The sequence below is a fragment of the Artemia sp. Qi Xiang Cuo genome, chromosome 19, assembly GCF_049724085.1.
Source record: "Artemia sp. Qi Xiang Cuo chromosome 19, ASM4972408v1, whole genome shotgun sequence".
NCBI classification, from domain to species: domain Eukaryota; kingdom Metazoa; phylum Arthropoda; class Branchiopoda; order Anostraca; family Artemiidae; genus Artemia; species Artemia sp. Qi Xiang Cuo.
Genome location: NC_142812.1, coordinates 29,561,511 through 29,575,730, shown reverse-complemented (window position 1 = coordinate 29,575,730; position 14,220 = coordinate 29,561,511). Strand labels below are relative to the sequence as shown.

Sequence of the window (14,220 nt, the reverse complement as noted above, 5' to 3'; positions counted from 1 at the left end):
TCAAACTTTAGCGTAAAGAGCGAGGCGTTCAGGAGTGGACAGCCCCTTTCATATACGAAATAATTTCTGTTCGTTTTAATTTTTAATGTTGCTCCTTACCTTCAGTTGAAAAGACTTGTTTTTTTATTTAATTTCTGATAGTTTTTTAAATAATACTAGGAAATCTGGCCCCACCTCCACAGAGAAACTCCTCCCACCAGAATATCCTCTAGACAACTAAATCCCGGTGAAAATTTACCGCGGACAATTACTCTTAACCACTCCGAGCGTAAAGTTGAAACGGAAAAGAGAAAGCAAGACATAACAAGAATTTTGTATAAGAATTCTGGCAAATTCCCGCGGTGTATAATTTCCCCTGACAAGTTCACTCCCTGGAAACTTCCCTCTCCATAGAAAATTACCCCGTGGAAAACCCCCAGCAGAAAATTTGTCCCCCACACCCAAAAATGAATGCATGCGTGCCAATAACAAATACTATACGTAAACAATGAACAAATTTTATAACTTAAAGACCTATCCCCTGGGGCTATGGAGGGGTCGTGTTATAACCAAAGGCATAATTATTGGGCTTTTCAACGATGATAAACAAAATGGCTATCTCAAAATTTTGATTGGACAATTTTGGGAGAAAAGGGGCACTAGAACTCTTAATTTCTGGTCGAATGAGCCCTTTCCTAAAAATCTAGGACCACTGGGTCAATACGATCACCCCTAGAAAAAAAAAAAAAAAAAAACGCATCCGTGATCTTTCTTCTGGCAAAAAATACAAAATTCCACATTTTTGCAGATAGGAGCTTGAAACCTATACAGTAATGTTCTCTGATATGCTGAATCTGATGGTGCAATTTTCATTGTGGTCACTTGACTTTTAGGGGGTGTTTCCCTCTTTTTTCGAGAATTTTCTCAGGCTCGTAACCTTTGATAAGTAAGATTAAAGTTAATGAAATTTAATCATACATATTTGAAATCAGCATAAAAAGTAAATTCTTTTGATATATCTATTGGTATCAAAATTCCGTTTTTTAGAGTTTGGTTACTATTGAGCCGGGTCGCTCCTTACTTACAGTTTGTTACCACGAACTGTTTGATATGAATAATAATAATAATAAACATACAACTTAGTGCTTTTTATTCAGAAAAACAAAAAACAACCAAAAGAGAGGGAAGTCGAACAATCCATTAATAATAAAATTATTAATAATAACACTATACCACAACATAAAAATATGGGTAACTAAAAAGAAAAATAGAAGCAAGAAAAAAAAAATACTTAAAGCAGGTATAAAATAAAAAGCACGAGAAAAGTTTTGTAACGCCTGATATACTGTAGTGAGACGGTATGTCTCCCGCTGATATAGTAAAATGAATTCCGACGTGGAGTTCAAGTTGTAGTATGTATGTAGTTTTAGCCAAATTGAATTTCTGACTTTATAATAGCAAAATGCTGCCTTTTTTCCTCCCCCCCCCCCCCAGCACTCCGATCTCTTTAAGCTCTGGCCTTCGCATGGTTATCCTCACATCACATCTCTAGTTTCTGCTCTTTTTTTTCTTTTTTCTTTTTAACTCTATATATTTCCAATTTTTATAGCCTATTTCCATTGAGGCTATTCTAAAATCAGTCTAGATAAAATTTAGCCGTTCTACCTTGCATAGTTTAGTTGGGAATTCAATGAAAGGAAAGAATGACAGACATTTACTTGATTCCTATCGGAAGCACCTAAACAGCCATAGTTCCTTTTGTTATATGCAGTTTCAACATTCACACACAAATGATAAACACCAGTGTATTTGCGTGGGGGAGACGATCTTGCCCAATTAAGAGAAAATCCAGAGCTCACCACAAAGTGTGCAAACTCCTACTACTAGAAACAGCTCACTGCAGCACCAAGCCATCTGAGACCGACACAGCTACGCACGCTCCTCCTCCATCCAAATCCATTCAAAGTCTCTCTCTTACATCCTCCCCGGAAGTTCCCATGCCCCTTAAATCTTTCCATACGATACCCTCCTGCCCAATTTGTGAACGATCAAATGTTCGCTTGGCTCTAGAAGGTTAGCCGACAAGGACAATAAATAACACAACGTGCAAACAGTTAGTTGAATTAAGTATGTGGACGGAGGGAAGCCGTGACAAATTTTCCATTTAGTAAACCTATGATTTGCAAAAGCCCTGAAATACATTAAGCAGTTTTTACTTTGTATGATGAATATACCGGGATGTAACAAGAAACAAGTTTAAAATCGAATATTCTGGTTGACCGTCAGCTATATACCCTTGGAGGTAATGGCGGTCGTCCAGAGTTAGTTCCAATGCGAATTGGTGCATGAACAACAACCTCCACGTGCCTCTGTATATCCAACTAGCCACCAGAGAGCCAAAAGCGTCTAGAGGTGGTTGAGTTAGCAAACTTTCCCTGGAACCCTATTGTTACGAATGGAAATAGAAATACAAGCTCAGACCTAGACTTCAATCCTTTCTAAACCCAGATCATCCAAGGAAGATTCCCTCTTCAGATCATTGACCATGGTAGCATTACTATGGGAACGGCGTCTTCTGAGAAGAATATTTCACAAGCCTTATATCAGCCGCCTAACCAAAGCAAGCTACTTTGCCTCGGTAGCTAGCGTCGTGCTGTACTTGTCAGAGATTTAGCCCAAGACGAAGCCACAGATGATGAAATTAGATGCTGTCCAGGCAAAATAAATCCACAAAATTGGACGGGTTAAATCAGAGATTCTCGATTGTTTTGATACACCTCCCTAAAAACATTTGGTTTGTCCGCAGCTGTCTTAATGCATCAGATTTTTTATTCAGAAATTTTGACCTTCTTCAGAAATTGGAAAACTTACTTTTTAAAAGCGATTACTCTTTTGACAGCAAAAAAATTAAAAACAGATACAATTTTGGGATAAGTTAAAATATCTAATTTCAACTATTCCAATAATACCCATATGCAGCCTAGACAGCTACACAGATATTAGTTGCAGCAGGTGGCCGTGGTGCAAAATGCAGTCAACAAGGTTCGACACACAGTTGAAGTGCACTTTAATTTGGTTAGGTAGGTCTCTCTCATTTCATTTCTTTTTCTATACTTTTGAAAAAAAAGAACATGCTCATAAAAATGAGGTCCCTAAAAAGGAGTAAAGCTGAATAGAATGCCTCAAATAACTTATTTTGAGTTTCCGTCTGGGGGTTATTTCTTCTAAGTGAAATGAAGAGATTCACCTTTTCAAAATGCACTTCTAAACTGATCTGTCTTGAAGGGTCCATCTCCTGTTCATTCTGTGACCTTGTTCTAGAAGAATAGTTCTTTGCTTCAAGATATTTCTTCCATTCATCTCGACCCTTCTTCATTACAAGTCATGCATAAGATCTGTAAATGAAAATATGGCTATTCGTCTCAACCAGTGCCTCCAAAAAATCTCATGGCATCCCTGCAGGATCCTTAACAACATTAGAGACGACTATAGCAGCGGCAAATATCACCTACTACCTTCAAAGGAAAGGCTCGACTGTGTATCAATAACTATTTTCTAAGTCTATATCCAATCATTTCTTTCTGACGAGCTTTCTCTTCTTTTGTCCCCGTCTGTGATGGTTGGTGAACCATCTATTTGGAATAGTTTTCCTTAGGAGGCATTCCATCAGATCAATCTTTTGATTCCGTCAGGCTCAACGTATACAAAAGAAAAGAGCAAAAAACTGACAAAATATTAACGGCATTCTTGGCGTATTCCAAGTGCTTGCCACTGTTAATTATGTTATAAATGGGTATTGTGACTAAAGAATCTCCTAGGTTGTAAAAAAAAAAGAATCGTGGGCAATTTGTAAGATTTTAACAGAGCAAATACAACTCCCCTTTTGTTTCTTTAGGAGACAGGGAGCTTTTCATATTTTTGCCTAGGATCATTCTCAAACGAATGCAGAACTATGTCTATACTACGTTATGGTGTGTTGTTCCTGGGACCCTATTTAGGATCAGAAGGAGATCAAGTGCCTTCAATGATGCGAACAAATTCTTGATTGAAGATCTTTTTTAAGAATAAATGAAAGGATTTTGAGACAATATACCCCCCTTACTACGTCCCCCAAATCACATACATTTACTATCCATTCACAAGTTCGATTTTTTTATAACAGCTGGGCAAAACTGAACATTACCCCATTTAGATCCTGTCAATACTGGACATGCAGCATGCCTGGTATTTTCATTTCCCTCTCCGTTAGGATGCAAATTGTACCAGAAAGCTGCTGAGCCTTTTCGAGGCCAGAGTGAAACGCCAATATTTGGAAATACTGTTGCACCGCCTGCTTCAACATCAGACATCTGTAATTAAATATTTAGTTAATCTCAGTTTCCTAATAATAAATGTTACAAATGAATTTGGGATGTCTCCAGTCTAAAATATCTATAAAACTAAGTAAAATTTAAGCAACATTTCTCGAGAAAAATCCTTGATTATCCTTCAACTTCAATAGCTAGACTGATCCACAACAATTTCTCTAAATCGATGTAAATGTATTCAAAGAATCTTCCAGTATTAATCTGTCTTAAAAATAGCATATTATTTAGCTAGATTGGGTGGTCATACTTTGATTTATGTCTTTTTGGTGCCACACCGTAGAAAAATATCATTAAACTAATAGGTATGTTGATGAAACGTTGTTACGTACTGAACTTTTTTGCCTTTCAGAAAAACATGTCTTTTTAAATTGTACCACATTGAAAGTGAGGCCTCGACAAGTGCGATATCTATATTTCAAGAATTAAAATATATTGTCCTGACTCCTGACCATGTAATAAGGGCTGAAATTATCAAATCAAATTTCTATATATTTCTTCAATTAACTAAGTTAAAAAGGGGACAGCATCAGCATTTCATAGGTAGCATACAGCATATTTTTGGTAGGTTGGCTTTTTAGGTCATTTGATACTTATCATTATGGCCCAGAGAAAAAGAACATTATAGATATTTTAATTTCATGACGAGGCCACGATGAACTTAAGGTTTAGGTTGACGATCCATGTTTTCGGCTGTTTTTATTTAGACCGCGTACCGCCTTCAAGTTTCAATGAAAGACGACAATTTTGGTATTATTCGATAGCTGAGATATAGTTTTATGAATTCACTACATTGCGTTTTTAAAATTTTTCTTAGAAAAATGTTTTCCAAAAACATGTAATTTAACAACAAAGCTGCAGCTACACTTTCAACCAAATAGACAAGATATTTGTACCATATCGTTCAGTAGCGTCAGATCGACCGACTCACCGTGCTAGATTTTTTTATTGCTTATAATTTTTTGTAGAAAATAATCTAAATTTCTTAAAAAAGGAAAAATTGCTACCGCTAGATGGAATATACCTCGTAAAATCTTGTTGCAAGGAAATATAGGCGGAATCTTCGTGTAAGAGTGTTTTTGTACAACCTCTAGTGGGGACGTGGTGGGTGGTTTTACAGAATTGGGTTTTGTCTTATAGTCTGACAAAGCACACATTCTTGATTAGACTGAATCTGAATGATACTTAATGTGATTTGTCAGATTCGGCTACTTAACCAGATAACTTCATTGTGGTAAATAAATAAGGAGGAAATTTTTCTTTTGGCAATATTTTGTTCAAAGTTGTTTAACAAATCTAATATAATTTATTTATATACGTTTCATTACTTCATTTATGTACATTTATATCCAATCTACGAAAATTAATACAAAATATAGCATGGAAACGATAAAATCTTCTTTATTTTCATTCTTTCCGAGATTATTTCGAAGTTCAGGTAAACGTTTGAGAGTTAGCTTGTGAAGAAATAAATATACTTGTCAATTTGCCATTTACGCTTAGCAATTTAATAATTGCTACCGTTACAATGGGATCTGACGCCTGGACTGGATACAGCCCAAGCCGGAAAACTAATAATAAGGATAGCCCAAGGCCGTATCCAGGGGGCAGATGGTTTGACCCCCCCCCCAAGTGTTTTTCCTACTCGCAAAAACGTAATAAAAATGCATATAAACAAGCTTTTGATGCTGTTTATAAAGTTTTTCGTACCCTCCCTCCCTGAATAAAAATCCTGGATATGGCCTTGAGATAGTCTTTTTTTTTCTTTTTCCAACTTAATTATAGTTAACAGCTGCTTTGTAATGTCAAATAAAACCAAAAAACAAGGAGGTGAAATCATTAAATTTAGTGTTTAACATAGGTCTGCAATTAAGAGTTAGGAGAGAAGGGTTGTAATTCAATTGCTAAGTAACTGTGGGAGCAATAACTATGTTTCAAAAGAGTGTTTCATGGTGAGTCGAATAGCAAATTTATTCTTAGCTTTCAAATTAATCCTGTATCCGAAAAACTTACCAAGGAAAATGTTTAGTGGTTGACCACTTCTGCAGAAAACATTAATATAATAAAAACCGCATTATTACATTTCTTATTTTAGACTCTTTTCAAATATCATTGTTACTTTTCTGTCAATGCATAAGTAGTTTTATTTTGTTTTTCTTTTATATAGCCTATCATTTAAAAACCACATGCATACCATTATCATTTTGATATTTATTTCTTTTTGTTTTGTGCAAATGGTATAACAGGGCAATATTGTACTTTCTTAGGTAAGTCTTTCTCTGGGCTTCCACTTCTAGGAATTTCTCCCTATTTTAGGGGAAAACCACTTCGTTTAGGGACACTTGTTTCGTACCTAGGGATTCAGGGAAATCTAGAGTAAGGTAAAGGTTTTTAGGGATATTCAGCGAAAGCAAATTTTTTTCAAAGGCTGAAGGCTAATTTTTTCCAATATATTGCTTATACTCGGCTGTCTTCAATAATCTTATGCTGCAACACTTGCGAAGATCAGCGCAAAATTTCAAAAAAATCTAAAGTGTGGATGGTTAATCAACCATCATCATCACTCACTAGGTATCTACTAATTTAGGTGACCAAGCGTTTAGTTTATTTGTAAGCAATGCCTTTGGTTGGTATAAACTGCCTATATAAGAGAAACTTCATTATACTATGCAGCAATTGTAGAATAGGTGCATCTAACCTATATGCGCATTTTAGATTCGTTCAATCTACTGATATCATCTTATTAACCGTGTTCATTTGCAAATCCGTATGGGACTATCCAAAAAGAGCATCAGCTGCTTTTGCAAAAAAAACAAACTGTTTGTAACACATTCATTGGGAACCTGAGTAGTGTCACTGGTGAATGTGTTTCATGACCTGTTTTTTTTTTTTTTTTTTTTTTTGTCTCTTTGACCTAGTACGCCGCTTGTTTTTTTTTTGTTTTTTTTCGTAGTGGGTTAAAAATAAATTATTATTATTACTAATAGTCTACTTATGAAAAATAAGATAGGAATTCCTAGAATTCAGTTTTATTGAGCAAAGCCGAAATGTTGGAGGAACATTGTTAAATAAAATCGATTTTTTTAAAAATTAGGTTATCAAACACCGATACATTTAATGCCTTCAGAATCTGTAATAATAAAAAATAAAGTATTTTCAAACAGTTTGTTCATAATAAAGCATTGATACATTAAGAAAATCAAATAAGAATTTCAGGGCTAAGTGGTATTGTAGAAGGCTGTAAGTGTTGAACGTTACTGAGAAATATTAATATTTTAAATTTAATTTTGAATACCAAACAACGATATACTTGACGATTTTATTATCCATAACTATAAAAAACTAAAGCTTTTTCAAGTTGACAAACTAGATCAATGCAATCACTCTATAGTAGCATCACTATAGTGCAATCACTCTATATTTCTTATTATAGTGGCTTCAAATATCAGTTAATGGGTACTCAGACACACTAAATTTCATGGCATATTTTCATCGGGATTGTCCCCTTTTTAAGTTGTTTCCCTTCTTTTTCTATAATTATGCAAACTTTTTTTTTATGTGCAAATACCTTGGGATGCTTAACTTCAAGCCAAAAAAAAAAAAATATTTGGAATCACCATAAAAAGCTGATTTTTTTATTTAATTTAATCATTACTTTGGTTGTTATTCTTCATTACTGATAAGGATCGCTATTTACTTATCATTCATTACTATGTAGAATAAAAAAAATATTCTAACCAAATCATATAAAATAAATGTTTGTAGAAAAATGGGAAGGAACCATTCAGTCACAAATTAGGACTCATATTGCCCATATTAAAGATCAATACCTATTGTTAGGCCAACGATGAGCCAACACATTTTTTCTCTATTTCCTGTTATCCGTCCATGGTTTTTCCTTGTTCTGCTGCCTTTACTTTGTTTCTCTCATAATTAGTTTATAGTCACCGCTTTCCCAGGGAGCTTACCCTCTGCCCTCCCCCTGCGGGCGCCCATTAGGCGATTAATGACTTTAAAAGGAGCATTTCATATGCATACATACAGCTTTAAAAATACAAAGCGCCAGAAACTCCTACTGCCTCGTTCAAGGCAGTATCCAGTATTTTAGTTTGGGGTGGGGATTTTTTCGGGCGGGGAGATTTACAAATTTAGAAAAAAAAAACAAGATACAAAATTTGTTTCCCTAACCCTCCTAACTCTCTCCCTGGATAGGGCCTTGGCCTCATCTCTTTCTTTTCTAAACTACATTTCAAAAAATTACCGCGCCTGTGTGACGAGACCAGACAAAAAAGAAAAGAAAAAGAAACATGTCGAAATCAGGTAATCATAGGTAATTTTTCACCCGATTCTTCCAGCATTTAGCAAATAAGAATACATGCTACTATTGGTTGGATGACTTACACGCCCATTTATTTTTGTATACAACGGCAATTTAACGACATGACTTAATAAGAAAAGACGGGTTTCGTGGGCGTCTAGAAAATTGGGTCAAAATTCTCTGATGTCTACGTCTGCTCAGCAAATTCCTTAAAAAACAGAACGAACAAATTTGGATCTATGTAGCCCATTTGTTAAATCATTGTACTTGTTAGGAAATTGAAGATTTTTCATATCACTACACTTTATCCTTTAGCGTAGTTTTCCATTGTAGCCATAAGAGGGTTATAGAACCATAAGCCCCTTGATAAGGTAGGTATTAGTCTTACTCAAGAACTCTCCCCACACGTTCATGTGTGTAACACAGGAATTGATCTTTGATTAGACCAGCTTACTAAGCGCTCATTCTTAGGAAATTTGATGTTAAACTTACAAATTGGTTTCGCGAACTAGCGGAGACTTAGTAAGGAACGCCATATTTATCATGTTTTTTTTTTACCGTATCGTATAGGTAAGGTGATTGTTAAAAATTGAGAGAGCGTTCATTCTACTTCAAACTAGGACATCGAGGCTAATGTTAAGACCAAAACTGGTTGGTTGGGAGGGGGGGATCAGCCACCCCTTTACGCCTTTTGTGTTCCGTAGCACCCCTAAATCCCTAAGCGTGATCAGATCAAAATTTCCAAGTGGCCATTTTAGTTAGAAGGACTGAAAGGCTTCAAAATTATAAAAATAGTTCATTTAGAATAATGAGTTCATAGACATATTTCAGTACAAAGAAGGACATTATGTATCGTGTTGAAATCAGGATCATGCGAAGGTTGTTCTTCGTATAATCAAAGGGTCGGAAGTAGCGCCATTGGACCCATGCCCGTTAAACCTATCAGCCCAAAGTCCTTTGGCCTAGGGGCGCCTTATTTAAAAAAATACAAAGCAGAGCGTCACCCCCTCCCCCTCTAAAAAGAGAACCAAAAAGTAATAATTTTTGTTTTCCTTATGGGCTCCAGATTTATATCCTTAAATCCTCAAGAAAAGGGACTTCAATGCAGAAGGAAAATAGCAAAAAAAACAACATCACTGATTTCTCAAAAAACGGGCCACAAAAGAACCAACAAGTTTTCCCTTGCCACTTACCATGGAATGGTGGTAATAAAAGCTTAGAAGGGGACTGATTTAGGACAACAAGTTTGTTTTTTTCAGAACAGTCAATAGGTCGGATTACATGAAAGGGTCTGACTGATTACAATTCTTTGGCTGAGACTGCAGTACAGGCATCCTATCAAAACCCATTAAGTACATATTTCCTAAATAGCACTTGATTTGACCAAGCTTAGAATTGAAGGATTTCTGTGATTGTCGATTATCAGTCAGAGGCTAATACTGCAATTTAAAAGTCTTAACAACAAAACCTATCAGGTACACATTTCCCAATTAGAGTTTGATTTTTATCAGAGCTGGTCTTCAAAGAAATGCTATGTTTTGGCAACAAATCTGAGTCTAATACTGAAATACAGAAGTTACATTAAGTCTACACATGAGAACAGTGTTTAATTTTCACCAAATTTTTGCCGTTCCCGTAATTCTGTATATCTTTCATGATCCCCTCTTCATCAAATTTGCACAAACACACATGTAACTCTTCAAATTTATGATTCATTCTGGGAACAGTCCTAAGCGATTAAATTCTAACCACAAGAAATTATCAAAATAGCATATGACTACGTTAAGCCTTGACACAGAAGGTAGGCTATAGATTTTCCATGCGGAGTTGGATCTCTACCGAAGTTTTGCTAGCGCATTCACGCAAAACAAAACTCATCGCAAAATACATGATAATCAAATGACTGCCAAAGCGTTTCGGCAAAGTAAGTTTTGGAAGAAGAACAACGCGAGTGAGCTTCTTTTGAACATTTATTTCAAGCAGAGTGGCAATCCTGCCTGACATCGAGTAGGAATTCTTTTTATATATGGTAACCTTAAAAGTTTACCCGTAACAAACCTTAAGTCTAAAATGTTAATCACCCATGTTAATCACCTTAAGAGTCGTGTATATTTCTCAGTGGATCATAAAACAATAGTTTAATGAAAGGACTGCATGCCAAGTGCTGAAAAAGATTTGAAACTCACTATTCGTATGGTATCTAACGGGAAACCCACAAAATTTGGCTCAGTTGCTGATCAATTCAGTCTTTGAAAAATTCAATCTCTCGCATGTATTCTGTTATCTTTAGATCGCTAAAAAAGGCCATTGTGACATGTCTATTACTTTCACAGACACCTCAGAGCTACTTCTGACTGCACCACTCAACTGTAAAGCATCTTTCTAAAGTGTATATTCATTTAAAATCTAGTAAGTTTGAAATAACACTTACGTAGAAAAGCCAGGTTGCAATACGATTTCCTGTTCCAAGGCTCTTGAATGCTTTTATTTCATCCTTCTGAAACAAAATCATTTTGAAATATAAAACTAAATTACTAATGATAAATGTGGCACATAACTAATATTATACTAATTAGCCATTTTTAAGCACTTCCGTTTGTTTCTTTGAAACCAGCGGGGGACGACCGGATCTTTTCTTCTCCTTAAATGACGTTCAAGTTTGAGCATGCAATCTAGACCTATTTTCGTTAACAAACGCGGCAAAAGAGAGGGAGAGTCTGTTGATCATTTACACAATTTTGATAATTTAATTTATCTATTGTCAAGGGTGCCCGCAGAAAATTTTCCAGGGGGGGGGAGCCAGATACCAGAATAACAGAGATGAAATAAAACTCAAATAAAATTCTCAAATTTGGAAAGCCTTTTTTTCCACGGGGGGGGGGGGGTATTGTCAGCGGGGGGTATTTTCAAGGGGGTAATCACCGGCTACCAGACTGATCACGATTCCTTTAAACTGATCATATTTCAAACAGTAAGTGGTAAAAAAATGTGATTCTACACCGGTACAGAAAAACCAAGAGTTTTACTATAAAAAAAAAAGAATGGTTACTATTTTACTCATATTTTTACTAATTACTACTAATTTTACTATTCAATTTAAGCCATTTGTTTGTTTTTTATTTAGAATTATTTGTTGATTAATTATTTGTTGATTTATTAAAAGATCAATATTTTTAATTCACAAATTCTGGTATCTTGACTAAATTCCCGTTCAGGTTTAAACTGAAAGTCAAGTTTCATTATTATGAAAGAAAAGCAAGCAAAATTCCTAATAGGACAAGACCTTTTAGGATACAACCAATGGAATAGACATAGGAAGATCATTATAGACTTAAGCAAAATTAGAATCTTACCCCTTAACTAGGATTATATTTTCAAAATTAAGGAAAAGAATAAAAAAAATTAGACTTACGTTTTTAGCTTGACAAAATATGATAAAAAACCAAGACCAATGTAAAGAAAAATGTAAAAACAACAGAAAAATTTCATAAAAAAAAATATCGCGTATTTGGCTACTCTAAAAAAAATTTTTCGAAGGTATTACGATGAAAATATTACTGGACCTTCCTGTCCATAAGCTGTCTAGACTATATGTAGTTTCATTCATAGAGAAAATTACCTTTCAGTCACAGGTGAATCTAATTATGTTAAGGCTATTTTGGCTAAAAAGAAGATAACTGATCTAGAAATCATCACCAAACCTTCTGCAGACCATAGTAATTCTCACACTCAGTACTTTCAGCAACAAAACGGTTTAGGTTCTGGTCTAACAGCATTTTAAAACTTTGCTTGTGATTATGCAATCACGAATAAACAGTTGCTACTTCAACAAAAACTACAAGGTTTAGAAACCTGTCGTCTCTTCTATTTTCATTCCATTATCTAGGTAGTTCTTGAAGGTCTGCTTTGTTCTTGAAATTATCCTTTTCTTCAAATATTCTCCCCATACTTTGGATTCTCCGCCCATGTTTGCTTGCTTCTGAATAGTCTCTGAAAAATCTTATTCAGTGAATATTTCCATTGGATATTGTTAGTCGTTGTCAGTATTTGCAACGAATCAACTAAATTTTCCTATCAATTCTGACCTGTGAATAATTTACCAGAGTTAGAATCTCCCTTGCACATATTCTGGAGTTAGCAGTGCGCTTACTGGTGTTTGCAGTATACTGATTGGCGGTGAAAAATCGAATCTGCTCAGAAACATCACCTTTAGCGATGAACTATTTTCTTTCTATAGCGACAATTATGTAAAAACTGCTGATAGCTTGTTTCATCCTAATGATAGCTTTACGTTCTTAAGAACAGCCACTAGGTCTTGGCTTGACCAATACTTGTCCTCTGAATCCCAACTCGCAAATTTCAATTAAGCTTGGGTCTTGTATGATGTTGATCAAAAAAACTTTTTGCACAAAATAAGTTTTTCAAAAAAAAGTAAAGAACTCCATTAAACCACAAATGAACAAAAATAGAATCAAATAATCTACCAAGCATACAACTACCACAAATCAGCATCAATAAATAAATGAAACCCAAAACAAACAAAAATTAAAACAAGTCAAACTCAAAACGAGCAGAAATGAATTTGAGTAGGGTTCTAAACCCTATGCTTTCTAAAAGCCAGAATATAATTTGAACTTTACCGGAAAAATTTCATATGAATTTACTGAAAAAAGTGCATTGTAAGTTCAAAATAAATATGCTGATATTCATTACTTAAAATCTTGTTTAATTTTTCATTTCTTAAGGTTATAAAAGTGAAAACATTTAAAAGAATTTTTTCAGTAAAGTAAAAATTATATTCTGGCTTTTAGAAAGCATAGGGTTTAGAACCCTACTCAGATTAATTTCTGCTCATTTTGAGTTTGACTTATTTTAATTTCTGTTTGTTTTGGGTTTCATTTATTTATTGATACTGATTTGTGGTAGTTGTGTGCTTGGTAGATTATTTGATTCTATCTTTGTTCATTTTTGGTTTAATGGAGTTCTTTACTTTATTTTGAAAAAACTTATTTTGTGTAAAAAGTTTTTTGATTAATGTCTGTTCGTTTTATAATGACATAGGTTTTTTCAGGGAGAAAGACTGGGCCTCTTCTGAAGTTAAAAAACATCCCTTCCATAAAACCCTTTAATACCCCCTGAGCATAACTTACAACCCTTGCCCCTAATCTCTGGGATTTGTTTCAAGCCCAAAAGCCTTGTTATATGATATTTAGACTATTTTTAATAGCATGGCTATCTCAAAATTTCTGTTAGACGCATTTAGGGACAATATGACGTGTGTGTAGGGGGAGAGGGTAGTTGGCCCTTGGTCGCTTTAATTATTAAAAAGAGCATTAGAGCGTCTGATTACCAATCCAATGAGCCCCCTTTGAAGTTTATATGACCATACTTTCTATAAAAACGCTATATATCCCCAGGGCATAACTTACAACTCTTGTCCTGAGGGCTGGGGGGATTCATTATCCTCAAAGACATAATTTCCAGACCTTTCTGATAGGCTTAACCAAATAGATATATCAAAATTTTGATTGGAAGTGTTTGGGGAAATGATAGGCGTGG

At 35.0% G+C, this 14,220-nt stretch overlaps 1 protein-coding gene across 3 annotated transcripts in view; it reads right to left on the bottom strand.

The window, feature by feature from the left end:
• The window catches only part of PH4alphaEFB (prolyl 4-hydroxylase subunit alpha-1), a 157,228-nt gene that overhangs the window by 2,913 nt on the left and 140,095 nt on the right, over positions 1-14,220 (bottom strand). For all 3 annotated transcript variants that reach the window (XM_089104754.1, XM_089104756.1, XM_089104755.1), the window contains exons 10-11: positions 11,093-11,158; positions 4,163-4,328 (exon numbers count right to left, since the gene is read on the bottom strand). In XM_089104754.1, coding sequence (XP_088960880.1) covers positions 4,163-4,328; positions 11,093-11,158 — 232 coding nt within the window. The remainder of the gene's footprint in view (positions 1-4,162; positions 4,329-11,092; positions 11,159-14,220) is intronic.